The sequence below is a fragment of the Grampus griseus genome, assembly GCF_964374135.1.
Source record: "Grampus griseus genome assembly, chromosome: 1".
NCBI lineage: Eukaryota > Metazoa > Chordata > Mammalia > Artiodactyla > Delphinidae > Grampus > Grampus griseus.
Window position 1 is genome coordinate 95,318,543 of NC_139017.1, and position 26,813 is coordinate 95,345,355.

At 36.0% G+C, this 26,813-nt stretch overlaps 1 protein-coding gene across 2 annotated transcripts in view; it reads left to right on the forward strand.

The window, feature by feature from the left end:
* Window positions 1-118: 118 nt before the first annotated feature.
* Window positions 119-26,813, forward strand: part of SASS6 (SAS-6 centriolar assembly protein) — a gene marked incomplete at its 5' end in the record, with an annotated part of 51,638 nt that continues 24,943 nt past the window's right edge. Inside the window, 8 exons of one of the 2 annotated variants that reach the window (XM_082650764.1) lie at window positions 119-198; window positions 5,896-5,956; window positions 7,664-7,743; window positions 8,150-8,254; window positions 11,016-11,187; window positions 12,086-12,151; window positions 13,214-13,333; window positions 25,403-25,594. In XM_082650764.1, the coding sequence (XP_082506890.1) occupies window positions 134-198; window positions 5,896-5,956; window positions 7,664-7,743; window positions 8,150-8,254; window positions 11,016-11,187; window positions 12,086-12,151; window positions 13,214-13,333; window positions 25,403-25,594 (861 nt within the window). The remainder of the gene's footprint in view (window positions 199-5,895; window positions 5,957-7,663; window positions 7,744-8,149; window positions 8,255-11,015; window positions 11,188-12,085; window positions 12,152-13,213; window positions 13,334-25,402; window positions 25,595-26,813) is intronic. The other variant, XM_082650765.1, reaches the window with a different exon arrangement.

The following is a 26,813-nucleotide window of genomic DNA, read 5'->3' on the forward strand; positions in this document are numbered from 1 at the left end:
TTATTTTTTCCCCGCCTACTCCGCGGAAACCGAGCGCCAAACTCAAACTTTAACAGGACCCGGACGTCTTTTAGGCTAGTGGTGCGGGCCGCACTTGGAGTTTCCCGCACACCTGCCGGGGAAGCGGTTCAGCATGAGCCAGGTTCTCTTCCAGCACCTCGTCCCGTTGCAAGTGAAATGCAAAGACTGCGAGGAGAGGTGAGGTCAGCGTTACCCCGTGCCCGCGGATGGCGGTTGGGGTCGGGCCAAGGGGGAAAGATGGCGGCTCCAGCCAGTGGGCCCCGGCGTGCGGCTGGGTGTCCGGCAGGAGTCCCCGGGACGTGGAGGGAGACCTAGCTGGGACCTAGTGGCTACCTCTCACCAAGTCCGCCGTTGCTGAGGAGGGAAGGGTGTGAGAAATGGGACGCTGACCTGCATCACGTTAAAAAAAAAAAGATCTTATCGCTGAACATTCTCGTGGACAGTATAGCCCTTTTCTCTCTTTTTGACAGGTAAGAACTCTGGCCCAGAGAACTTCATTTACTCGAGGGCTTACGAGTTTACAGCAGGGCGGGCACTAGAACTCAGGCCTTGGCTCCCAGCCTTTTTTTTTTTTCTTTCTTTCTTCTTTGAATTATATTGGAAATAAATTTAAGCTTCGACTTAAAAAAAATCAACTTTATGGTATATTGCCTTTTTTTCACATTAGTTACTAAAAATAGATTACGTTTAATAGACTAAAGACAGTTGGGGAAAACTACAATTTCATCCATTCATTTTTTCATTCAACAAATACTGCATACTTGCAAAACGCCTTGCTGGGCCCTGGGGATACAATGGTCAGGAAAAAGTCCTTGTGTTCGTGGAGTTCACAGTCCAGTGGGGGAGGAAGTAAAGGCCAGTCTCACAGGTAAATGCGAAATTACAACTGACTAAAGAGGTGGTGCTGTTGAGGCTTAAATAGAGAGATCTGGCTGGAAGTCAGGAGATTTCAATTTTGTCTCAGTTCCACCACTGAGTGTCAGCTGTCTCTTAACTTCTCTGAACTGTAAGTTTCCTCCTTTGTAAAGCTGATATAGCAGGCCTACCTACATGGTTGGTTGTTAGGAGGATCAGGTGTGAAAATGTGTGTGAAGGCTAAATGGTGTGGAAATGTGACATATAAAAAACGAAGACATTGCTATATTGAGCTGCCAGTAATGTGAAAGTAGTATATAGTGCAGAATTCGATTCAGAATCAATTGGCAGGCCAGGCAAGGAGATGGTACCAAGACCAGCAGCTGTAAATGCAGATCTATAGGTTAGTTGATCATTCTTTTGTGCTGCCCAGTATGGGAGCCACTGTGATTGTTGGACATTTGAAATGGAGCTAAGCTGAACTGATGTGCATAAGAGTAAGTTGCATGTTGTACTTTGAAGACTTACTAGGAGAAAAAAGGAACGTAAAATATTTCAGTTTTTATATTGATTATGTGTTAAGGTGACAAAAATGATATATAGGGTTAATTAAATATTAATTTATTTGTTTCTTTTAATTTTTTAATGTGGCTTCTAGAAAATTAAATATTACATATATGCCTTATATTTGTGGACAGCTGTGTTCTAGAATGATTACAGAAAGATAAAAGAAAGGGAGGGCGTAATTCCTGATCCCAATGTTGAAACTCCTAGCTCTTCTCCATCTCACTACATTGTCATCACAGTTATCTTCTTAAAACACAGTTTCAGCATTTTTAGACTCTCTGTCTAGAAACTTTTCGTATATTCGTATCACCTATAGCAGGAGTCAGAAAACTAGAGCCCGTGGGCCAGATAGCCCACTACCTTTTTTTGTAAATAAAGTTTTATTAAATTTAGCTATTCTCATTTGTTTAAGAATTGTCTGTTGCTGCTTTTGTGGTATAAGGGCAGAAATGAATAAATGTGACAGACCTTATAGCCTGCAAAGCCTAAAATATTTACTATATGGCCTTTTACAACTAAAGTTTGCTGACCCTTGACTTATAGGAAAAACAGTCCAGACTCTTTAGTTAAAAGTAGTCAAGGCCAGTTCAGCTCAACAAATATTTATGAATGCCTACTGCGTACCAGGCACTGTCCTAGGTGCTGAGAAGCTCCCTTCCTCCTCACCACCTTCCTCCAACGGCAGCAAGAGCAAAAAAACAATTTTCATTCTAGTCCTCAAGGAACTCACACTTTAACAGGGGAAACAAAAATATCTTCCTTTGAGAGGCAGCACAGCACTGGTTAAGAGTTCAGGCTCTGATAAACAACAAGGTCTTACTGTATAGCACAGGGAACCATATTCAATATCCGATGATAAACCATAATGGAAAAGAATATGAAAAAATATATATATTTATCACTGAATCACTTTGCTGTACAGCAGAAATTAACACAACATTGTAAATTAACTATAGTTCAATTAAAAAAAGGATATATAATCCCTCTGTTTTGTACATTAAAAAAAATAGTTCAGGTTATGGAGCCACATTGTCTGGGTTTTTTTTTTTTTTTAATTTATTTTTTGGCTACGTTGGGTCTTGGTTGCGGCACACGGGCTGTCTAGTTGTGGCTCATGGGCTCTATAGTTGCAGCATGCGGACTCTCTAGTTGTGGCGTGTGGTCTCCGTTGCCCCGCAGTATGTGGGATCTTAGTTCCCTGACCAGGGATCTAACCCATGTCCCCTGCATTGGAAGGCAGATTCTTAACCACTGGACCACCAGGGAAGTCCCTGTCTGGGTTTAAATTCCAGTTCTACCACTTACTGCTTGCTTTTGTACAATTTTTCTTACTTCTCTGTGCCTCATCTTTAAATTGATAAAAATAAAAGTACCTACCTGTGGGATTATTATGAGCATGTATTAAATAAGTTAATACATATAAAGTGTTTAGAACAGCGCCTGGAACTTAATGAGCATTCAGTAAACATAAGCTATTATTAAAGTATGATTAATGCATGAAGTAATGTAAATGAATTAAAGTCATAGAGAAAAAGGGACTTCAGTTGAGGACGTGGTGGTGCTCAGAGAACTCTGTCTGGAGGAAAGTGATGCAAAATTTTGAAGCCCATGGTTTGACACCAACCTGCTTTTTCATTTTTTTTTTCCCTACGCTCCTCTATCCAATATAGTAGTCACACAGGACTACTTGTTATCCCAAGTGTACCCTATATTCTCTCAATATCATACCTTTACTCCGTTTTTTCCTGATACCTCAAATGCTTTTTCTTTCATAACTTTCTAGGTCTGTCTTAAAATTCTTTTGCTATAGGGACCTTTTCAAAGTTGCCTAAGTTGATATTAATTGTCCTTAATCATTTATTAGCATGGTGTAGGTGAAAAGTCTGAGTTCTAATTTGGGCTCTGCAGTGTGACCTTAACGAAATTTGTAATTCTGTGCATCTCAGCTTCTTCCTTTGTAAGGCAGAGATAATATTTACTTGGCATTATTGTTGTTAAATAAGACGATATAAGCAAAGTGTCTAGCAGGCACTCAGTAGTGAATGAATTGGTAAGTGCTAGTAACCATTCCCTCCTCTCTCTTGAAGCTTTAAAATACAATCAGAAGCAAACCTTAGGGTAAAGTCATTTAATCTGATCTCAATTTGAGAACATGAACCATGTTTATTTCTGTTTGTATCCCTAGCACCCAGCATAGTACCTGGCTTAGAGTAGCTTTTGTTTGAATTGAGAGTTTAAGGTCACAGCTACTATGTGGCAGAGGTGGGCTAGAATCCAGTTCTGCTGAATCTAACTGACAGGGAGAATGTTATGCAGATTTATGCATTGTTCAGAATGTGACATTTATTTTGAAAAATAGCATTTTTAAAATTGTTTTTTAAACTTCGTTTTATATTGTTCCTATGACATTAACCATTACAGTGGAGGAAGTAAGATTTGTGATTTCAGATCCTCTGAAAGCTCATGCTTTTCTACAAGATATTTCTCTGGAGGTTTTTGAAGTAAACGTGGGGAATAGTTTTAATCTATGGGCTTCTCCTCCTCTTTTTCCCCCCAGCATCTAATGCATATAGGCTTTTGGAATATATGCAACAAAATCATTAATATGATTGGAAATTTATCATAGTAATAAAACTTCCAGTATTATGTAGAGAATACTTTATTTAATGGATGCTTCTTGAATGTTTTTACAAATTTATCAAGTGTGACACACTTTTAAAAGTGTAAAGTTATCAACCACAGTGTCATATCACTATGGCAGTATGTACTAGAAAAAAACTTAAAAAGGGGCTTCCCTGGTGGCGCAGTGGTTGAGAGTCTGCCTGCCTATGCAGGGGACACGGGTTCGTGCCCCGGTCCGGGAGGATCCCACATGCGAGGATCCCACATGCCGCGGAGCAGCTAGGCCCGTGAGTCATGGCCGCTGAGCCTGTGCGTCCGGAGCCTGTGCTCTGCAACGGGAGAGGCCACAACAGTGAGAGGCCTGCGTACCGCAAAAAAAAAAAAAAAAAAAAACTTCAAAAGATGAAAACGAAACATAATGACATTGTAGAGCTGAAAAGGCCCTCACAAACCTAACTCAGTTCACTTTTTTTCCACTTTTTTTATAAGTTAGGGAATTGAAAGGTTTCTTCCTGCCCCACAAGAACACTTAATTTAAGTGGAATTGGAGTAGGAGTTTAATCTGTTTCACATACATTGCTTTGGATACTAGAGAGACAGAAACAAAACATTCTCTTGTTTTAAAGGTAATTCTTCCTACCTTTGTGGTGTTTACCAGTGCTCCTTGTTCCTTTTTAGATAATATACAAGTTATGGTAACCTCGTCATGTGAACTAAGATTTAATATCCAGTCATATGTTTAATAAGAAATTTAACTAAAATGACATGTATTTAACCAATATAAATTACAAGTCAGAGCATAAAAAAAACTAAACAATTGAATCTAGCTTTAGTCAACTATTACCAAGTTTTTCCATCAACACTCGGTTACTCTGTCTGTACTTCTGTAGAAGTAGTAGAATGTGGAAAAAGTTTAAAACATCTTTAAAAGAATAACTTAAAACTGAACAAATTCAATTTGTTAGTTTATTTTCCCTTCACATTAGGGAAAGACCATTGTTATTTAATTCTAGCAGAATAATTTGAGAAGCACTTATGCAGAGATGTTTTTCACCATTTCTCCTTTGTTTCCTGAATTATTTAAACATTTTTGCTCAGTTTAATTAATGTTTATGAGCACCTTTATTTATATGCCTCTGTTCAATACTGGGTTTTCTAAGATGCAGTATAGAATGTGTAACACTATGGTTTTTTCCCTTTAGGGTTTAGATTTACTCTGGGATTAGATAGATAATAAACTTGTTGACCATACTTCTGTGGATATATTGCATAGAGAGTCTATTGATCAGATGTAGTTTGTGAATCTGAAAAAAAATTTTTTTGTGTATGCATAAGGGAAGTGAACATGTTTTCTTATTTCCTTTGTTGTAAACATTAAAGTATTTTAATATTATTCACACTTTAAAATTTTCAAATGAAATCTCTCATAAATCAATTTGGTCATTTCAGGTGGTATTTTTTAATGTGAAAAATTGTTATAAAACTGATGGTTTATCTTTCAGTAGATGTTATTTGAGAATCAGGCCAGTAAGGTTGTATACCAGGCTAACAGTAGGCATTCCACATCATTTATCTCATGTAATCCTCACGACAACCTCTTTTTACAGGAGAGAAAAATTTATCCTCAGGTTAAAAACCTCATTGCTTACTTGTAGAAAAATAGGAACTTAAACTTCAAATCCAGGGTGCTTTCCAAACATCTGTTCATAATTTAGGGACAACCTGTGGAGGATCTTGTGGCTTAAGATGGAAAATGTTAGCTATACAAATGGTAGTAATAATTCATTTCATGTGAATGTTTCTGATAGTTGGGCATATCTTTTCATACAGGAGAGTGAGTATTAGACTGAGCATTGAACTACAATCAGTTTCTAATCCAGTTCACAGAAAGGTTGGTATTTATTTCTTTTGAAATAAATATTTTTCTTTTTTTGAGATATGGTAATTCTGTACATTATAATTATTTTTGTTCTTTAAGAATGTGAGATCTTTTGTTACATCATCTTGCTTTTTAATTTGGGGCCATTTTATAACTTGCAGATCTGGGGTGGTAGAACCTACTAAGACAACAACTGAGAGATTATTATATCATATATTCCTAAAGCATGCAAGAATTGGGGATTGGGACAACAGTCTCCTTAGGTTTGCCGCATTGCACTTTTTTTTGACCACCCCTTGTGGTTTGCCGGATCTTAGTTCCCAGACCAGGGATCGAACCCCACCAGGGATCAAACCTGTGCCCGTGCCCCCTTGCAGTGGAAACTCAGAGGCCTAACCACTGGACCTCCAGGGAATTCCCCCATTACACTTTTTTAAGTTGCTAGAATATATATTGCTACTCTGTAGAATTGGCGTTTCATGTAAATGTGAGAACAGAATGAATTGAAGCACTGCAGGGAGATAGTTTTGAATCTTTTTGCCTTTTGAAGAGAGGTGTTTAGAACATCATTCTAATCTGATTTAAAAGTATGAGTCATTAACAGAAATGAGGATATAGAATGGAGGGCTAAGAAATACATCTGTTTTCTCTGTCATAGCTTTCCCTGTACATATTCAAGGATCTAATGGTGTTAGTAGCAGCTTCAGTTTTTTATAGCATCTTGGGGTGGATTTCAAGAAATACTTAAATAGAAGCTGCTTTAAGAAACAGTGCCTTCTGAAGCAGAGCAAACACCTAGGTTGCTAATTTTCTAGGGTAGAGATTATATATTATACTTCTTACATGTTATTCCTATGCCTACTGTACCTTTTCATTTTATGAGCTCTACTCATAAAAGTGGTTTAGATTTTTCTAGGACCCTAGTGGTTCCTCAGTAGCCACAAGTAGATATTATTTCTAAGTAGAAACTTAATCTGTTAGCCCATCATCTTGCTAGTCGTGTTTTCCTTGTGCCAGTGTGCTCTGAAATACATAATTTTTGTGTACTTTTCTGTCAGCTTTAGCTGCTGTGATAAAATGGTCTTTATGAAAGGTATTCACTTCATTTGAAACTGAAAACAGATAGGGTTCCACATCAGTGGCCACTTAAGAGTGGGAGAGAATAGGTAGGCTCTTAGGAAGAAGCCCTGACAGCCTGTCACCTGATACCCCTGTCCTCTGCCTGAGAGACAAATGTTCCTTTCTTATCTAGGGTAGATGATTGTTTGTCATTTCTACTGATGTATTTACCACTTCGGAAATACCAGACAATTAACTTGAGGGAAACTGAAAATATAATTGATTATGATATGATCAGTGGTAAAGAATACTTTTGTTATGGTATCATAGTGCAGCAAGGGCTGGGTCTAAACTTTCTTAAGCCTCTGATAGAATGATATATTCTTCAACTTACAACTCCTAGCATTTAATTAGCTTTTATAGACCCCTTTCCTTCTCACCTTCCACTCCATGTGGCTCTCAAGGAGCAGAATATTTAACCCTATTTAAGATGCTAAAGTCTCCAAAGACCAATGAAAACCCAGCAGCACCAGAAGACAGCTGTCTGAACTATAACAGTGATATGTTGATAATACTAGATGATTTCATTTCCAAGAAGGAAGAAATTACTCTAAAAGCCAAATCTACTGAAAACATTAAAAATAACAATCTTTCTTTTAGGATTTAGTTATCCGTCTGACTGATGATACTGATCCATTTTTTCTGTATAACCTTGTTATATCAGAGGAAGATTTTCAGAGGTAACTATATTTATTTTTCTGGTCTTTGATCTAGGAATAAGTAAATTTTTATGTTTTGTGAATGTATCGGTACTATCCTCTTTGAAACACATACCTATTAGAAACATTTAGGCATTTTGGGAACACTGGACTATTTATACTGTAATTATTCAGGCTGTTTTTGAAAATAAATATTTGATAGATTATCAGCATTTTGCTTAACAGCTCAGAAGTTTGGAGCTTTAGCTAGATTTATTGACCTTTTCCCTCCCATTGAATAAACTCTATAAAAATCAAAGTTCCCTAGCTTCATTCTTGATTATAATGTGTGTTCAGTAAATAAAAGAATAGTCTTTCAGGATGTTATTTGTAATTAAATACAGTAATTAAAATTCTAAAAGAATTTCTTTTCCTGTCTTCTGTATAGTTTAAAATTCCAGCAAGGTCTTCTGATAGACTTCTCAGCTTTCCCACAAAAATTCATAGATCTCCTTCAGCAGTGTACTCAAGAACATGCCAAAGAAATTCCAAGGTAAGTCTCAGGAGAGCACTATATCATTAAACTTCCCTAAAGACAGACTCTTCTTTGTAAGACAACTTGATGGGAAAATATTCTATATAAGTACCTCTGTCTGTTTTCAAAGCTGTGGTGAGAGGTTCATAAATCTCAAATTTATAAAATCAGAAATATTTGCCCCTTAATTTTCATGTTTTGGCAAAGCCATTAAAGTTACCTGAAATGTTTAACAGCATCAAATATATATTTTTTCCAAAGGTTATATTCCATTTATAGTTATTATAAAATATTGGCTATATTCCCTGGGTTGTGCAATATATCCTTGTAGCTTATTTATTTTATACATAGCAGTTTGTACCTCTTAATCCTCTACGCCTATATTGCACCTCCCCCCTTCCCTCTACCTACTGGTAACCACTAGTTTGTTCTCTATATCTGTGTCTGTTTCTTTTTTGTTATATTCACTAGTTTGTTGTATTTTTTAGATTCCTCATATAAGTGATATCATACAGTATTTGTCTTTCCTGACTTATTTCACTTAGCATAATACCCTCTAGGTCTATCCATGTTGTTGTAAATGACAAATTTCATTCTTTTTTGTACTCTATTGTGTATATATACCACATCTTCTTGATCCATTCATCTGTTGATGGACACTTAGGTTGCTTCCATATCTTGGCAATTGTAAACAATGCTGCTATGAACATTGGGGTACGTGTATCTTTTAGAATTAGTGTTTTTGTTTGATTTGGATATGTACCCAGGAATGGAATTGCTGGGTCATAAGGTAGGTCTGTTTTTAGTTTTTTGAGACACCTCCCTACTGTTTTCCACAGTGGCTGCACTAATTTACATTTCCACCAAGAGTGTAGGAGGGTTCCCTGTTCTCCACATGCTCGTCAACATTTGTTATTTGTGTTCTTTTTGATGATAGCCATTCTGACAGGTGTGAGGTAGTATCTCATTGTGGTTTTGATTTGCATTTACCTGATGATTAGCCATGTTGAGCATCTTTTCATGTTCTTTTTGGCCATCGGTATGTCTTTGAAAAAATGTCTGTTCAGGTCTTCTGCCCATTTTTTTGTCAGGTTGTTTGTTTGTTTGTTTGTTTGTTTTTCAGGTTGTTTGTTTTTTTGATATTAAGTTATATAAGCTGTTTATGTATTTTGGATATTAGCCCTTCCTTGGTCATAACATTTGCAAATATTTTCTCCCATTCAGTGGGTTGTCTTTTTGTTTTGTTGATAGTTTTCTTACATTGTGCAAAAGCTTTTTAAATTTAATTAGGTCCCATTTGTTTATTTTTGCTTTTATTTCCTTTTCTTTTAGGAGATAGATCTAAAAAATATTTCTACAATTTATGTCAGAAAGTGTTCTGCCTATGTTCTCTTCTAGGAGTTTTATGGTTTCCGGCCTTACATTTAGGTCTTTAATCCATTCTGAGTTTTATTTTTTTATGTGCTGTTAGAGAATTTTCTGTTTTGTTCTTGTACATGTAGCTGTCCAGTTTTTCCAGCACTACTTATTGAAGAGACTGTCTTTCCCCATTGTATATTCTTGCCTCCTTTATCGTAGATTAATTAACCATAAGTGTGTGGGTTTATTTCTGGGCTCTCTGTTCTGTTCCATTGATCTATGTGTCTGTTTTGGTGCCAATACTACTGTCTTGACTACTGTAGCTTTGTAGTATGGTCTGAAGTCAGGAAGTATGATTCCTCCAACTGTGTTCTTCTTTCTCAAGATTGTTTTGCCTATTCAGGGTCTTCTGTGTTTCCATATAAATTAAAACTTTTTTTTTATTCTAGTTCTGTGAAAAATGCCCGTGGTATTTGGATAGGGATTGCATTGAATCTGAAGATTGCCTTGGGTAGTATGGTCATTTTAACAGTATTGATTCTTTCAGTGCATGAACATGGTATATCTTTCCATCTGACTGTATCGTCTTCGATGTCTTTCATCAGTGTCTTGTCTTACAGTTTTCTGAATACAGGTCTTTTATCTCTTTAGGTAGGTTTATTCCTAGAAATTTTATTCCTTTTGGTGCAGTTGTAAATGAGATTGTTTCCTTAGTTTCTCTTTTTGATAGTTTTGTTGCTAGTGTTCAAGTATATGTTTTTGTAATGAACTTGGAAAAAGGGAAGAATAAGATTTTGTGTGCACATATATCTGTATTTGTTTAGTGTAACACGTGATCCTTTCCTTGTAAAGCTCCCAAACCTTTTATGTATAAATTTCATCAATTGACGATTCTTGTTTGAATTAATTAGCAACTATAAAATTATGCTTTTCCAGTTCCATCATTCTTCCTATATTTATTAGATATAATTCTTCTATAAAGAAGAACTTTCCTTTATCAATTAGAGCTATTTGATTACTCTGAAAATTCATACAGGAAAGGATACATGCTCAATTCTTACTTTTAAATTGTCAGTTTTCAGAGTAAGGAGTTGTTACTCTAGTTACTTTTGTGGTTTCAGTGGGTTTTTGATTTGTTTTTGTTTTTAGTGTTTTGTTTTCTTCTCCTCATCTGTTTCTCATTGTGAACTCGTGGACATTTATATATTCATTGTTTTCAATCAATAGATAAATCTCCATTTTACTGTTTACACTAATTAATCCAATTTTACCGTTGGGAATCCTTTCATATTGGCTCCTATGATTCCAGTATGCTCCCTTTTCTGATCCTTTTAATCATTGATGATCCAATAGAGCTCATGATTCAATGGGAGAGTTTCACTGTCTCATAAATGTGTTATGTCACACTTTGTTTTCAAAGGTTTTTGCTACAGTTAGTTTCTCCAGAAGCTATTTTGGATAACTCACCTGCTTTTTTAAATGTGGTAGAGACAAATCCTTTTAAGCATCTTACACACCTTTCATTAAAACTGTTACCTGGAAATGATGTGGAAATAAAGAAGTTTCTAGCAGACTGTTTGAAATGTAGCAAGGTAAGATTTAAATTTAAGTTAATCTTTTAAATAAGTCCCAGAGCTCTCTGATAAACCACTGAAAAGCTATATTGCTATTAGATTTTGTTTTCTGAATAAAGTTCTTTTAAAGATGTACAGGAATTTTTTTTTTTTTTTTTTTTTTTTTTTTTTGCGGTATGCAGACCTCTCACTGTTGTGGCCTCTCCTGTTGTGGAGCACAGGCTCCAGACACGCAGGCTCAGCGGCCATGGCTTACGGGCCCAGCCGCTCCGCGGCATGTGGGATCTTCTCGGACCAGGGCATGAACCCGTGTCCCCTGCATCGGCAGGCAGACTCTCAACCACTGCACCACCAGGGAAGCCCCCAGGAAATTTTTATAGCATGTACTGACTTTATTGTTTTAGTTAAGGTACAACAGGATAGAACTGGACCAGGAATTGAGAAACTGAGGTCCCAGGATTTTTACTGATTTTCTGTGACCTTGAGCAGTCACTTAAACTCTTGGTGTCTTGGTTTCATCAGCTGGTAGATATGTATGGAAATATGTACCCTCTCTAGGCTGTCTTAAATGAGATAAAATATATGGAAGTGTCTTGAAGATTAGAAAGTGCTCTATAACTATATAAGGTATGTAGCACAAGGAAACAACATTGGGATGCCTTGTAAGAGTTTTCAGAAAGTCTTTTTAGTCAAACACTATGGATCAGTGCATCTCAAGATTTAAGGGTTAGGCAAATCTTCTAGGGATCTTGCTCGTGCAGATTCTAACTCAGAAGGTTTGAGGTGGAGCCTGAGATTCTGTATTTCTGACAAACTCCCAGGGTGGTACTGATGCTTACTTTGCTGCACTTTGAGTAGCACAGCTACAGATGATTAAATTAAATTATAAGCTGCATACTTTTATTTTTATAAATAGGAAGAAAAATTATCATTGACACAATCACTAGATGATGTTACCAGGCAACTGAATTTCACACAAAAGGTAATTCAAATTTCATTTTGTCTTTGTAAGTCATCCAAACATAGGTTCTGAATTGCTTCTTGAATCAAATCTAGGCTTTTGTGTATTTTTTTTCAAAGCACACTGCCATTGAATTCCCCCTTCTTTTTGCCACCCTTCCCCTACCAGTTGTCTTAATCTGATGCTTTTTCTTCTTGATAGTTTATTCTATCCAAACATTTCTGTTATCCCCAGTATATGACACATTTTCTCCAAGTCTTCATTAAATAATGTATAGTATCTGTCATATGTTCTGCTCCTCTTTAATTCACCTCATTCCTCTTGTCTAAATGGCTTTTCAGTTCCTGTCTTCTAAATCTTTCCCTTCCTTCCTTCTGTTAAGTTTAGAATTAATTCCTCTGATAGGCTTATCATCATTTCAGTCATAGCTACTCCTTGAAATTGAGGACCAAAGTATCTGATAAGCTGCATGGCTTCAGGTAGAAAATTGTCCTGCACCACGTGGCCCATCTTGGGAACCTGTGTTTCTAGGTTTTAGGTGTATAAGTAAACTACAGTTGACCCTTGAACAACACGCGGGTTAGGGACACCGGCCCCCTGCACAGTTGAAAATTCTTGCATAAGTTTATAGTCAGCCCTCCGTATCTGTGGTTCCACATCATCAGATTCAACTAACCGTGGATTGTGTAGTATTGTAGTACGTATTTCTTGAAGAAAAATCTGAGTATAAGCGTACCTGTGCATTTCAAACCTGTGTTGTTTAAGATCATCTGTACTACTTATGACTTGGTCTACCCTGGGTTTCTTTTTTTCTTAATGCCAGAGGAGAGGATTGAGAGGCGAAGAGCCAGATTTAACTAAAAGGTTAGTGATTGTTAAACTGTGGACCATTTTAACTCTAAAATTGCTTTTATTCTAATGTTGATTTCTTTAAATACAAAAAGATCTGTGTAAGAAAAGGCTTTGAGTATGTCTTAAAAAGCTGTGATTCCATCTCCTTTAATATACTTTGCAAATATTTTCATGTTCCAATCTAATAACATATTCAAGAATTTTAATATTTCATATTGAACTCTACTACAGACATTATCAGAAAAAATCCAAGAATTAGATAAGTTACGGAATGAATGGGCATCACACACAGCAACATTGTCAAATAAGCATTCTCAAGAACTGACAAATGAGAAGGAAAAAGCTTTGCAGGTATGAATATTAAAAAGAACTGGAAAAATATTTTGTTATTGCCGTTAGTCATTTTGTTAATTATAAAAGTAATACATGCTTGCTTTAACATTTTCAAACAGTACGGAAGTATATAAAAATTAAAAGTCTATCCTTAAAAATCTTACTACGCAGAGATAATTTATAAACATTTTGATATTTGTTTTTCCAGACTTTATATATGTAAATAATATACAATTTATAAATAATTGTTTATATTTATAAATTTAGAAATATGTAAATTGGGAGATATGTACACACCTGAGTTTTGGTTTTGTTCTAAGCTAACAAGGTCCTCATGGATATATTGATTGTAACTTTTTTTCACCTAACTTGATATCATAGATATTGTTTTTTTTTTTATCAGTTCAGAAGTAGCTGAGTAGTATTCATTACTTGGACATAAAATAAATTATTTAAGTACTTACTAACTGATGGACATTTAAATGCTTCAGATCTTGGTTACTGCAAATAATACTGCAGTGAACATTTTTATTCCTAGAAGTGAGATTGCAATATACCCATATAAAATATTAACGGATATTGCAAATTCGCCACCCAAAAATGTTGTACCAAATGGAATCCCAAAGATAGTGTATGATCATACTTACTTCCCCATATTCCTGATAATATTAACCTTCTTAATATCTGCTACCGGACAGGTATTATAGTAGTATTAATTTTAGTTTATATTTCTTAGATTTTTAGTGAAGATAAGTATCTTTTAATATGACTTTTGGCCATTTTAATTTCTTCTGTGGATTATTTCTTTTAATATCTTTTGCTTTCCCTGTGTGACTCTCATTTTCTACTGCTTTGTAGTGTGGATTTACAGTATTTTATACCTTTTATATCATATTAATTTCTTTAATTAATGTTAAATTATTCTTTAATATAAAATTCTATTTTTGCTTTTTGCACCTTACTAAATGTTTGCTTTTAAGGGTACTGCTTGATAACAGTTTATGTGTACTTTCACCCAAATTAAGATTCAGAAAATTGTACCACCCCTTTAGGTTTCCTTGTGTGCCTTCTCAATCCATTTCATACTCCCACAGGAAGCCCATCACTTCAAAACAGGTTTTGCCTGTTCTTGAACTTTAGATAAATGGACACATACAGTATGTACTTATTTGTGTGTGGCTTCCTTCACTCAGCATAATATCTCTGAGATTCAGTTATATTCTTGTGTGTTTCTTTTTGTTGTTGTGTAGGATTCTATTATATGAACATGCAGTAACTTATCTGTTTTCCTGTTGGGAGACATTTGAATTGTTTCTGACATTTTGCTATTATTAAACTGTTACGAACTTTCTTGTACATGTCTTTTTGTGAACACATGTACTCATTTTTCTTGGGTATATATTTAGGATTAGAATGGCTAGGTTCTAGTGTAGGCATATGTTTAGCTTTAGTAGAAACTGTCAAACAGTTTTCCGAAGTGGATATGTCAGATCACACCGCCATTCAGTGGCTGTATGGTAGTACCTCATAATGAACACCTTTTCATATGTATATAGACTGCTTGGATATTTTCTTGTGAAGTGCCCATTTGAGTCTTCAGCCCATTTATTAATTGTGCAGTCCGTGTTTTTCTTAATGATTTGTAGGAGTTCTTTGTATATTATGGACCTGAGTCCTTTGTCAGATACATGCACTGTGAATATTTTTTGTCCATGGCTTGCCTTTTCATTTCTGGTGTAAAGTAAGGATATTATACCTTTACCTACTATGTATATTATAAACATTGTATTTTAGCCTGTCATTTGCATTTATTAGTATTTCTTGCCATATATAGTTCTTTTTTTAATTTTTATATTCTTTTTTTTTTTTCGGTACGCGGGCCTCTCACTGTTGTGGCCTCTCCCATTTCGGAGCACAGGCTCCGGACGCACAGACTCAGCGGCCATGGCTCACGGGCCCAGCCGCTCCGCAGCATGTGGGATCTTCCCGGACCGGGGCACGAACCTGTGTCCCCTGCATCAGCAGGCAGACTCTCAACCGCTGCGCCACCAGGGAAGCCCAATTTTTATATTCTTAAATTTAAATTATTTTATTTATTTTAAAGATTTTGTTTATTTATTTATTTTTTGAGCTGCACCATGCAGCATGTAGAATCTTAGTTCCCCGACCAAGGATCGACCCACGCTGCCTGCATTGAAAGAGCAGAGTCTTAACCACTGGACCGCCAGGGAAGTCCCTATAGTTCTTTTTATTTGATTGTCATCCAGTCTTTCAATCTGTGTTTTTATGGTATAAGGCTGCATTTTATGTTTGGAAAGCCTTTGCCACCCCAAGGTTATGAAAGATATTCTCTGGTATTCTCTTCTAATACTTCTGTAATTTTCTTGTTGAATTTAACTTTTTAATCTGTTTGGAGTATATTTTTCTGGAGTATGAGATGGATTTTTTTTGGCATATAGTCAGTGAGTTGTTAAAATACCATATTTCCCAGTGGTTTAAAATGCAACCTTTAATATATACTAAATTCCTTTATTTATTTGGTCTTGTTTCTGGACTATTGGGTAGAACTGATATCCTTGGAATTTTCTTGTCCAGTGTAGAGAAATATCTCTTCATTTATTCAGGTCTTATTTGTTTAAAACAGGTTTATAGTTTACTCTTCATTTACCTCCTTTTCTCTTTCTTTTTTTCTTTTACAGTTCTTGTTAAATATTTTTGCCTAGAGATTTTACAGATTTTTGCTCTATAAATGGGACCACCTATCACACCCCTCTACTGTGATAATTTCTAAGTGTTTATTGCTAATGTGTATTAATGTCATACCCATTAATTCTAGGTTATATTTACAGATTTGCATTTTAATTTACATATTCTAATAGTTTTGGAGATTCTCTTAGGTTTTTCTGGTAGATACGTAAACTATACAAAATGGTAATTTATCTCTTGCAAAATTTATATCATTTTTTTCTTATGCAGAGAAATGATAAATAATAGTGGAATCCCTATCTTGTTTCAGTGCTTTTTAATTTAATTTTTATTTTATATTGAAGTACAGTTGATTTACAGTATTGTGTTAGTTCCACGTGTATAGCAAGGTGATTTCAGTTATATATATATATGTATATCCATTCTTTTTCAGAGTCTTTTCCCATATAGGCTATTACAGAATTATTGAGTAGAGTTCTGTGTGCTATACAGTAGGTCCTTGTTGATTATCTGTTTTATATATAGTAGTGTGTGTGTTAATCCCAAACTCCTAATCTATCTCTACCCCCCCTCCTTTTCCCTTTGGTAACCATAAGTTTGTTTTCAAAGTCTGTGAGTCTGTTTCCATTTTGTAAATAAGTTCATTTGTATCATTTTTTAAGATTCCACATATAAGTGATATCATGTGGTATTTGTCTTTGTCTGACTTCCTTCACTTAGTATGATAATCTTTAGGTCCATCCATGTTGCTGCAAATGGCATTATTTCATTCTTTTTTATGGCTAAGATTCCTTTGTATATAAGTACCACATCTTCTTTATCCATTCCTCTATCAATGGACATTTAGGTTGCTTCCATGTCTTGGCTGCTGTAAATAGTGCTGCAGTGAATACTGGGGTACATGTATCCTTTCAAATTATGGTTTTCTCCAGATATATGCCCAGGAGTGGGATTGCTGGGTCATATGGTAGCTCTATTTGTAGTTTTTTAAGGAACCTCCATACTACTCTCCATAGTGGTTGTAGCAGTTTACATTCCCACCAACAGTGTTGGAGGGTTCCCTTTTCTCCACACCCTCTCCAGCATTTACTGTTTGTAGACTTTTTGTTACTGGTGTGAGGTGATAGATACCTCACTGTAGTTTTGATTTGCATTTCTCTAATAATTAGTGACGTTGAGCATCTTTTCATATGCTTTTTGACCATCTATATGTCTTCTTTGGAGAAATGTCTACTTAGGTCTTCTGCCCGTTTTTTGACTGGGTGGTTTTTTGATATTGAGCTGTATGAGCTGTTTGTATATTTTGGAGATTAATCCCTTATTAATCGCTACATTTGCAAACATTTTCTCCCATTCTGTGTGTTGTCTTTTTGTTTTGTTCATGGTTTCCTTGGCTGTGCAAAATCTTTTAAGTTTCATTAGGTCCCATTTGTTTATTTTTGCTTTTATTTTCATTACTGTAGGAGGTGGATCCAAAAAGATCTTGCTGTGATTTATGTCACAGAGTGTTCTGCCTATGTTTTCCTCTAAGAGTTTTATAGTATCCGGTCTTACATTTAGGTCTTTAATCCATTTTGAGTTTATTTTTGTGTATGGTGTTAGAGAATGTTCTAATTTCATTCTTTTACATGTAGCTGTCCAGTTTTCCCAGCACCACTTATTGAAGAGACTGTCTTTTATTTCTCCATTATATATTCTTACCTCCTTTGTTGTAGATTAATTGACCATAGGTGTGCAGGTTTGTTTCTGGGCTTTCTGTCCTGTTCCATTGATCTGTATTTCTGTTTTTGTGCCAGTACCATAGTGTTTTGATGACTGTAGCTTCATAGTATAGTCTGAAGTCAGGGAGCTGGATTCTTCAAGCTCCATTTTTCTTTCTCAGGATTGCTTTGGCTATTTGGGGTCTTTTGTATTTCCATACAAATTGTAAAATTTTTGTTCTAGTTCTATGAAAAATGCCATTGGTAATTTGATTGGTATTGTATTGAATCTGTAGATTGCCTTGGGTAGTATAGTCAGTCTGACAATATTGATTCTTCCAATCCAAGAACATGGTATATCTTTCTATCTGTGTCATCTTCGATTCTTTCATCAGCATCTTATAGTTTTCAGAGTACAGGTCTTTTTCCTCCTTAGGTAGACTTATTACTAGGTATTTTATTCTTTGATGAGATGGTAAATGGGATTGATTCCTTAATTTCTTTTTCTGATCTTTCACTCTCAGTGTATAGAAATGCAAGAGATTTCTGGGTATTAATTTTGGTAAGTTAATCTTTTTTGGTAAATAGCTGAAATACCTCTCCAGTAGGAATGATGTTTGCTCTGCTTTTGAGAAAGTTTTCTTCTGTCTGGCTTCCAAAGAGTGCTAAGTCAGATGAAGTGACTTTTGGGGATTTAACCAAATAATCATTTTTCTCACTTTAGTAGTAAAATAATGATAATAATAGATTTCCAAAAGTGGAACCAATTTTGAATTCAGAGGATAATATTTAGTCAAAGATTTTTAATATCCTGTTGAAGCAGTTTGCTAATATTTAATTTAGGACATTTGTATATATATTCACACATGAGATTGGTCTGAGATTACTATTATCCTGCACTCTGTCTTAGTCTGCTAATTAAAATTATGGATTTTGGACTATGGTATTAGAATTATGCTAGCGTCAGGAAAGGTATGAAAACATTTTCTGGTTTTCTCTATGCTTTGGAACAGTCAAATAATGAAGAATTATCTGTGCCTTGAAGGCCTGATAGAATTAGCCTTTTATCATTTGGGTCTGATGTCTTTTTTTTTTTTTGACAATTTTTCTTTTTTAACATCTTTATTGGAGTATAATTGCTTTACATTGTTGTATTAGTTGCTGCTGTAAAACATACTGAATCAGCTTTATGTATACATAGATCCCCATATCCCCTCCCTCATGCGTCTCCCTCCCACCCTCCCTATCCCACCCCTCTAGGTGGTCACAAAGTATGAGCTGATCTCCCTGTGCTATGTGGGTGCTTCCCACTAGCTAGCTATTTTACATTTGGTAATGTATGTATGTTAGTGCCACTCTCTCACTTCATCTCCGCTTACCCTTGCCCCTCCCCATGTCCTCAAGTCCATTCTCTTAAGTCTGCATCTTTATTCCTGTCCTGCCCCTAAGTTCTTCAAAACCTTTTTTGTTTTGTTTTTTAGATTCCATATATATATGTTAGCATACTGTATTTGTTTTTCTCTTTCTAACTTACTTCACTCTGTATGACAGACTCTAGGTCCATCCACCTCACTACAAGTAACCAATTTCATTTCTTTTTATGACTGAGTAATATTCCATTGTATATATGTGCCACATCTTTATTCATTCATCTGTCGATGGACACTTAGGTTGCTACCATGTCCTGGCTATTGTAAATAGTGCTGCAATGAACATTGTGGTACATGACTCTTTTTGAATTATGGTTTTCTTAGATTGTATGTCCAGTAGTGGGAATACTGGGTCATATGGTAGTTCTAGTTTTAGTTTTTTAAGGAACCTCCATACTGTTCTCCATAATGACTGTCAATTTACATTCCCACCAACAGTGTAAGAGGGTTCCCTTTTCTCCACACCCTCTCCAGCATTTATTGTTTGTAGATTTTTTGATGATGGCCATTCTGACGGGTGTGAGGTGATATCTCATTGTAGTTTTGATTTGCATTTCTCTAATGATTAGTGATGTTGAGCATCCTTTCACTTGTTTGTTGGCAACCTGTATATGTTCTTTGGAGAAATGTCTATTTAGGTCTTCTGCCCAGTTTTGGATTGGGTTGTTTGTTTTTTTGATATTGAGCTGCATGAGCTGCTTGTATATTTGGGAGATTAATCCTTTGTCAGTTGCTTTGTTTGCAAATATTTTCTCCCATTCTGAGGGTTGTATTTTCATCTTGTTTATGGTTTCCTTTGCTGTGCAAAAGCTTTAAAGTTTCATTAGGTCCCATTTGTTTATTTTTGTTTTTATTTCAATTTCTCTAGGAGGTGGGTCAAAAAGGATCTTGCTGTGATTTATGTCATAGAGTGTTCTGCCTATGTTTTCCTCTAAGAGTTTTATAGCGTCTGGTCTTACATTTAGGTGTTTAATCCATTTTGAGTTTGTTTTTGTGTATGGTGTTAGGGAGTGTTCTAATTTCATTCTTTTACATATAGCTGTCCAGTTTTCCCAGTACCACTTATTGAAGAGGCTGTCTTTTCTCCATTGTATATTCTTGTCTCCTTTATCAAAGATAAGGTGACCGTATGTGCATGGGTTTATCGCTGGGCTTTCTATCTTGTTCCATTGATCTATATTTCTGTTTTTGTGCCAGTACCATACTGTCTTGATTACTGTAGCTTTGTAGTATAGTCTGAAGTCAGGGAGCCTGATGCCTCCAGGTCCATTTTTCTTTCTCCAGATTGCTTTGGCTATTTGAGGTCTTTTGTGTTTCCATACAAATTGTGAAATTTTTTGTTCTAGTTCTGTGAAAAATGCCAGTGGTAGTTTGATAGAGATTGCATTGAATCTGTAGATTGCTTTGAGTAGTATAGTCATTTTCACAATGTTGATTCTTCCAATCGAAGAACATGGTGTATCTCTCCATCTGTTTGTATCATCTTTAATTTCTTTCATCAGTGTCTTTTAATTTTCTGCATACAGGTCTTTTGTCTCCCTAGGTAGGTTTATTCCTAGGTATTTTATTCTTTTTTGTTGCAATGGTAAATGGGAGTGTTTCCTTGATTTCTCTTTCAGATATTTCATCATTAGTATACAGGAATGCAAGAGATTTCTGTGCATTAATTTTGTATCCTGCTACTTTACCAAATTTATTGATTGGTCCTAGTAGTTTTCTGGGAGCATCTTTAAGATTCTCTGTGTATAGTATCATGTCATCTGCAAACTGTGACAGTTTTACTTCTTTTCCGATTTGGATTCCTTTTATTTCTTTTTCTTCTCTGATTGCTGTGACTAAAACTTCCAAAACTATGTTGAATAATAGTGGTGAGAGTTGGCAGTCTTGTCTTGTTCCTGATCTTAGTGGAAATGGTTTCGGTTTTTCACCATTGAGAACGATGTTGGCTGTGGGTTTGTCGTATTTGGCCTTTATTATGTTGAGGTAAGTTCCCTCTATGCCTACTTTCTGGAGAGTTTTTATCGTAAATGGGTGTTGAATTTTGTCGAAAGCTTTCTCTGCATCTATTGAGATTATCATATGGTTTTTATCCTTCATTTGCTAATATGGTGTATCACATTGATTGATTTGCATACAATGAAGGGATAAATCCTCACTTGATCATGATGTATGATCCTTTTAATGTGCTCCTGGGGTAAACCTGAGATAAACCCCACTTGATCATGGTGTATGATCCTTTTAATGTGCTGCTGGCTTCTGTTTGCTAGTGTTTTGTTGAGGATTTTTGCATCTGTGTTCATCAGCGATATTGGCCTGTAGTTTTCTTTTTTTGTGACCTCTTTGTCTGGTTTTGGTATCGGAAGTCTCTGAGTCCATCCTCAGTTCTTTTCATTCTTTTTTCTTTATTCTGCTCTGTGGTAGTTATTTCCACTATTTTATCTTCCAGGTCACTTATCTGTTCTGCTGCCTAAGCTACTCTGCTATGCTTCATTCTAGAGAATTTTTAATTTCATTTATTGTGTTGTTCATCATTGTTTGCTTGCTCTTTAGTTGTTCTAGGTCCTTGTTAAACATTTCTTGTATTTTCTCCATTCTATTTCCAAGATTTTGGATCATCTTTACTATCATTTTAGATTTTGGATCATCTTTAATATCATTACTCTGAATTTTTTTTCAGGTAGACTGCCTGTTTCCTCTTCATTTGTTTGTTGTGGTGGGTTTTTACCTTGCTCCTTCATCTGTTGCGTATTTCTCTGTCTTCTCATTTTACTTTACTTACTGTGTTTGGGGTCTCCTTTTTGCAGGCTGCACGTTCGTAGTTCCTGTTGTTTTTGGTGTCAGCCCCCAGAGGGTAAGGTTGGTTCAGTGGCTTGTGTTGGCTTCTTGGTGGAGGGGACTGGTGCCTGTGTTCTGGTGGATGAGGCTGGATCTTGTCTTTCTGGTGGGAAGGACCGCATCCGGTGGTGTGTTTTGGGGTGTCTGTGAACTTAGTATGATTTTAGGCAGCCTCTCTGCTAATGGGTGAGGTTGTGTTCCTGTCTTGCTAGTTGTTTGGCATGGCGTGTCCAGCACTGTAGCTTGCTGGTTGTTGAGTGGAGCTGGGTCTTAGTGTTGAGATGGACATCTCTGGGAGAGCTCTCGCTGATTGATATTACATGGGGCCAGGAGGTCTCTGGTGGTCCAGTGTCCTGAACTTGGCTCTTCCACTTCAGAGGCTCAGGCCTGACCCCCTGCTGGAGCACCAAGACCCTGTCCGCTGCACGGCTGGAGTACCTTGACAGTAGGAGAAGCTGGCCTGCAGTGGTTCTCCTTCTGCGCTACACATTAGAATCACCTGTTTCTTCCTTGTTTTGCCCCAAAGGCAGTGTTCCACAGAGAAAAACAGTAGCCTTGAAAATAGTCACAGCTCTAAGACTCGTTTCTTTTTCCCTTTGTGCTTAGTTGGGTTTCACTTGCTCACAGGGGGCCTCGTGCAGAGGCCTTGCACCCAGCTCTTCTGACCGGAGTTCCTAGTGTGGAATGGCTACCGCTAGCACCTCAGCTCAGGCGGGCCGTGTGCATGGGTCTGATGCCTTTTTAAGGCATTTTTCTTTAGGTTCTTTTCTGATTTCCTTCATGATTATTGGTCCTTTTGGATTTTCTGTTTTTTCTTGAGTTATGTTAGTTATATTTCCTTAAAAAGCCATGTATTTCATCTTTGTGTTTAAATGTATTAGTAAAATATCTTATATGTTGTTTTATGATTTTTAAAGTCTTCATACCATTTCTCTTACATTCTTAATGTCTTTTTTTTAATGAGACTTGTTTGTCTGGTTTTTTGTAGTATTTTTAAAGAACCAGTTTTTTCTTTCATTAATTAGTTCTATACTGTCTCCCCACCCACCCCGATTTCACTAATTTCTATTGTTTACTAAAGTTTTTTTTGCCTCTATTTTCAAACAAGTTAGGTTCTAAAAGTCTCATAATAAATGTATTTGTTTATAACACCAAAATGACTGAAGGATTTGTTTGCATTCCTTACTGCATTTTCTAATAGGATTGTGAATCAGTCCTTTGAGACTTTAAAACCAAGCAAGCCACTCTTCTCTTCCTGCTGATAGATAGTCTATAGGGCAGTGATTTTAAGACTTTAGTGTACATCACAATCACCTGAAATAAACAAAGTAGAAAATGTAAATATTGTAATTCTATCCATTACACTTTTTAAAACAAAAGCTCCAAAATTCTGATTATCGCTGGGATAAATCCAGTTTTGTTTTGTTTTGTTTTTTTTGTGGTACGCGGGCCTCTCACTGTTGTGGCCTCTCCCGTTGCGGAGCACAGGCTCCGGACACGCAGGCTCAGCAGCCATGGCTCACGGGCCCAGCTGCTCCACGGCATGTGGGATCTTCCTGGACCAGGGCACGAACCCGTGTCCCCTGCATCGGCAGGCGGACTCTCAACCACTGTGCCACCAGGGAAGCCCTAAAGCCAGTTATTTATGTTTATAATCTTTGGTCTCTGTTGCCTTCAGTGTGTTTAATTACCCTCTTAGACAGTTACAGTTAGCATCTGTACCAGTTTGCTCATTGTTATTTTTTTCTTGATTGCTCCTTGAGTGTTTTCTTCCAAGGTTGCATTTTCAGTTTTGTATGGACTCTTTTTTTCTGTTTTATCTCTTTTTCTTCCTTCTTCTCTCAATTTTAGTTTCCAAAAATGAGGAATTCTTAAAATACTCATGTAAAATTCCCAAAGTATTTTATGAGAGAGACACTCTCCTGGTTTTGTGGTAGGAATTTTTGAATGGGTACAACATTTCTGGAATGCAGTTTTGGAACTAGTATCAAGCTTTATATTTGTTTACATATTTTTGACCTATAATTGATCAAAAGGAAATAATCTGAATTTGGATGTATGCTTATGTACAAAAATATTAACCATAGTTTTATTTGTAATTGTGAAAAATTGTGAACTCAGTATCCATAGTAGAGCAGGGGTTAATTGCATTATGGTATAGCCATGGGATAGAATATTGTGCAGCTATTAAAAGTATTTACAAAGAGTTTTTTAATGATGTGAGGAGGTGCAAATGCTAAAGGATTAAAAAGCATGATTAAATTGTGTAAGCAGGTTGGTCTCATTTTGTTAAATTTAACTATGTGTGTTATGTGTGTATGTGTGGTGTCAGTATAAGCGTATAAATGACTCGAAAGGAATATTCCTAAATATTTAGAATGACACCTTGGATGAGATCATCGGTTATTTGTGATTTCTTTCTTTATGCCTTTAAGAGAATGTATAACTTTCATAATGAGAAAAATACTCTTTATTTTTTAAATGTATTTAGAATTTGATAGTGTTCATCAACAAATTATTTAACATTTTTAAAATTTGTTATTGAATGAAAGATTCTTTAAATTCTGTAGTGCTTTACAGTTTTTAAAGTTTCACATGCATAATTTTATATAATCCCATAATAACTCTTTTTTAATCCTCTAACCCTATATAGCCCCTCCCCCTTCCCTCTCCTCACTGATAACCACTAGTTTGTTCTCTGTATCTGTGAGTCTGCTTCTTTTTCGTTTTATTCACTAGTCTGTTGTATTTTTTAGATTCCACATATAAGTGATATCATACAGTATTTTTCTTTCTCTGACTTATTTCATTTAGCATAACGCCCTCCAAGTCCAACAACAGAAATTATTAAGATAGATTAGTGGTATGATTCAAAGAGGTATCAGAGATTTCAGAGTTACAACTATGTTCAAATTTTATTGTTGGTGAAATGTAACAACTAAATGTAAGACTGAGCAATACCTTGTCAATTTTACAAGTTTAGATGTTTCTTTCATTAGAAGACATATATACTGGTTGTAAAAAACTGAAACAGTATAATGTGGTTTAAAGCAAACACTGAATGTTCCTTATGTACCTGCTCATTTGTTTTCTCAGAAATAGGTTCACACTATATATACTATTTTGCAATTTGCTTTTTTCTTTTTTAACTTAATCCTATATCATTCTTCCCTTAATTTGAAGACCATTATGTCTAAACATGTGGGTTTAGGAGAAAAAGAAATTATGAACAAGATGATAGTGGTAAATTTGACTTTGTTGACTTTTCTTTTTCATGAAACCCATAATTGAAAATAGATTCTCTTAAAAGCAAGGAAATCTTATAAAGAAGAATAATTAAGATTTTTTTTTCTTCAAATCTCATGTTTGTATTTTTTTTTCTTTGAATTTTGGTACTGTATTTTATTATATAATAGGCACAGGTTCGATACCAACAGCAGCATGAACAACAGAAAAAAGATTTAGAAATCCTCCATCAACGAAATGTCCAGCAGCTACAAAACAGATTGTCTGAGTTAGAATCTGCTAATAAAGACCTCACTGAAAGGAAATATAAAGGAGACTCTACCATCAGAGAACTTAAAACAAAACTGTCTGGTGTTGAAGAGGTATGGAACGTTGGGGTTGGTCTTCCCCCCCCCAATTTAAAAGCACAGTTTAATTTAGTGACTTGATTTTAATTTGTTTATTACTTTATTACTTGTACGGGTGGTGGTCTGGATGCTCTGCAAGGATCTCTTGTAGTTTTAGGGTAGTCAGTTCAGACAAAACGAAAAAAATGGAGAATCGAAAATCTAATAAAATGGACTAATTGAGAACAGCGCTAAGGTAAACTTGGATATTTTTTGTTGGGGCCTTGAGTAGCAGCTCTTTGGCACAGCCCGCAGATCTTTCAGTGTACTTTCAACATCAGCACAGTGTCTGTGGCTCAGGGTGCTCAGTGTTGGCAGGGCTGGTTCTTTCTTTCAGTCTACTCAACATATTAAACAACTATATGAAGTTTAGTGTCTAGAAATAATAATGCTAATGATAATAGAAATGATAATAGCTAATGCTTACTGAACACTGTTTTATGTGCTTTGCATATATATTAACTCATTTAATTCTTATAACAATTATTTTAAAGAAGATACTGTTATTATCCCCATCTTACAGATGATGAAACTAAGGCACAGAGAACTTAAGTAACTTGCCCAAGTTGGCATGGCCATAAGTAGAAAAGTGAGGATTGAAATCCTTTATTTACCTGTCTCTAGTACTACCTTGTTCTTTTAGGCAACAGAGACATTTAAAATATTTTGCTATAGTGGTACTTTTGTTGATACTTTGCCAGTGATGATAGACTCCTTCCTAGCATTATTATACATTATTGTCATATGAGTTATTAGAAAACATATGTAGATTTTGTTAAGTCTGTCATGTTTGAATGTAAAGATCTCCAGTGTTATTCTAGCTCACAAGACATCCAACTCCATTTGACCAGTCTGTTATGCTTAGAAACTCTAAAGCCTGATTTTTTTTTTTTTTTGCGGTACGCTGGCCTCTCACTGTTGGGCCTCTCCTGTTGCGGAGCACAGGCTCCGGACGCCCAGGCTCAGTGGCCATGGCTCACGGGCCCAGCCGCTCCGTGGCATGTGGGATCTTCCCGGATCGGGGCACGAACCCACATCCCCTTCATCAGCAGGCTGACTCTCAACCACTGCGCCACGAAGGAAGCCCTAAAGCCTGACTGATTTTACGTTCAGATCTTCACAGCATTCTGTCCTAACAATTAGATGTCTTCAGTCCTTCTCACTACCCTCTTCACCTTTCACATCAGTTAGTAAA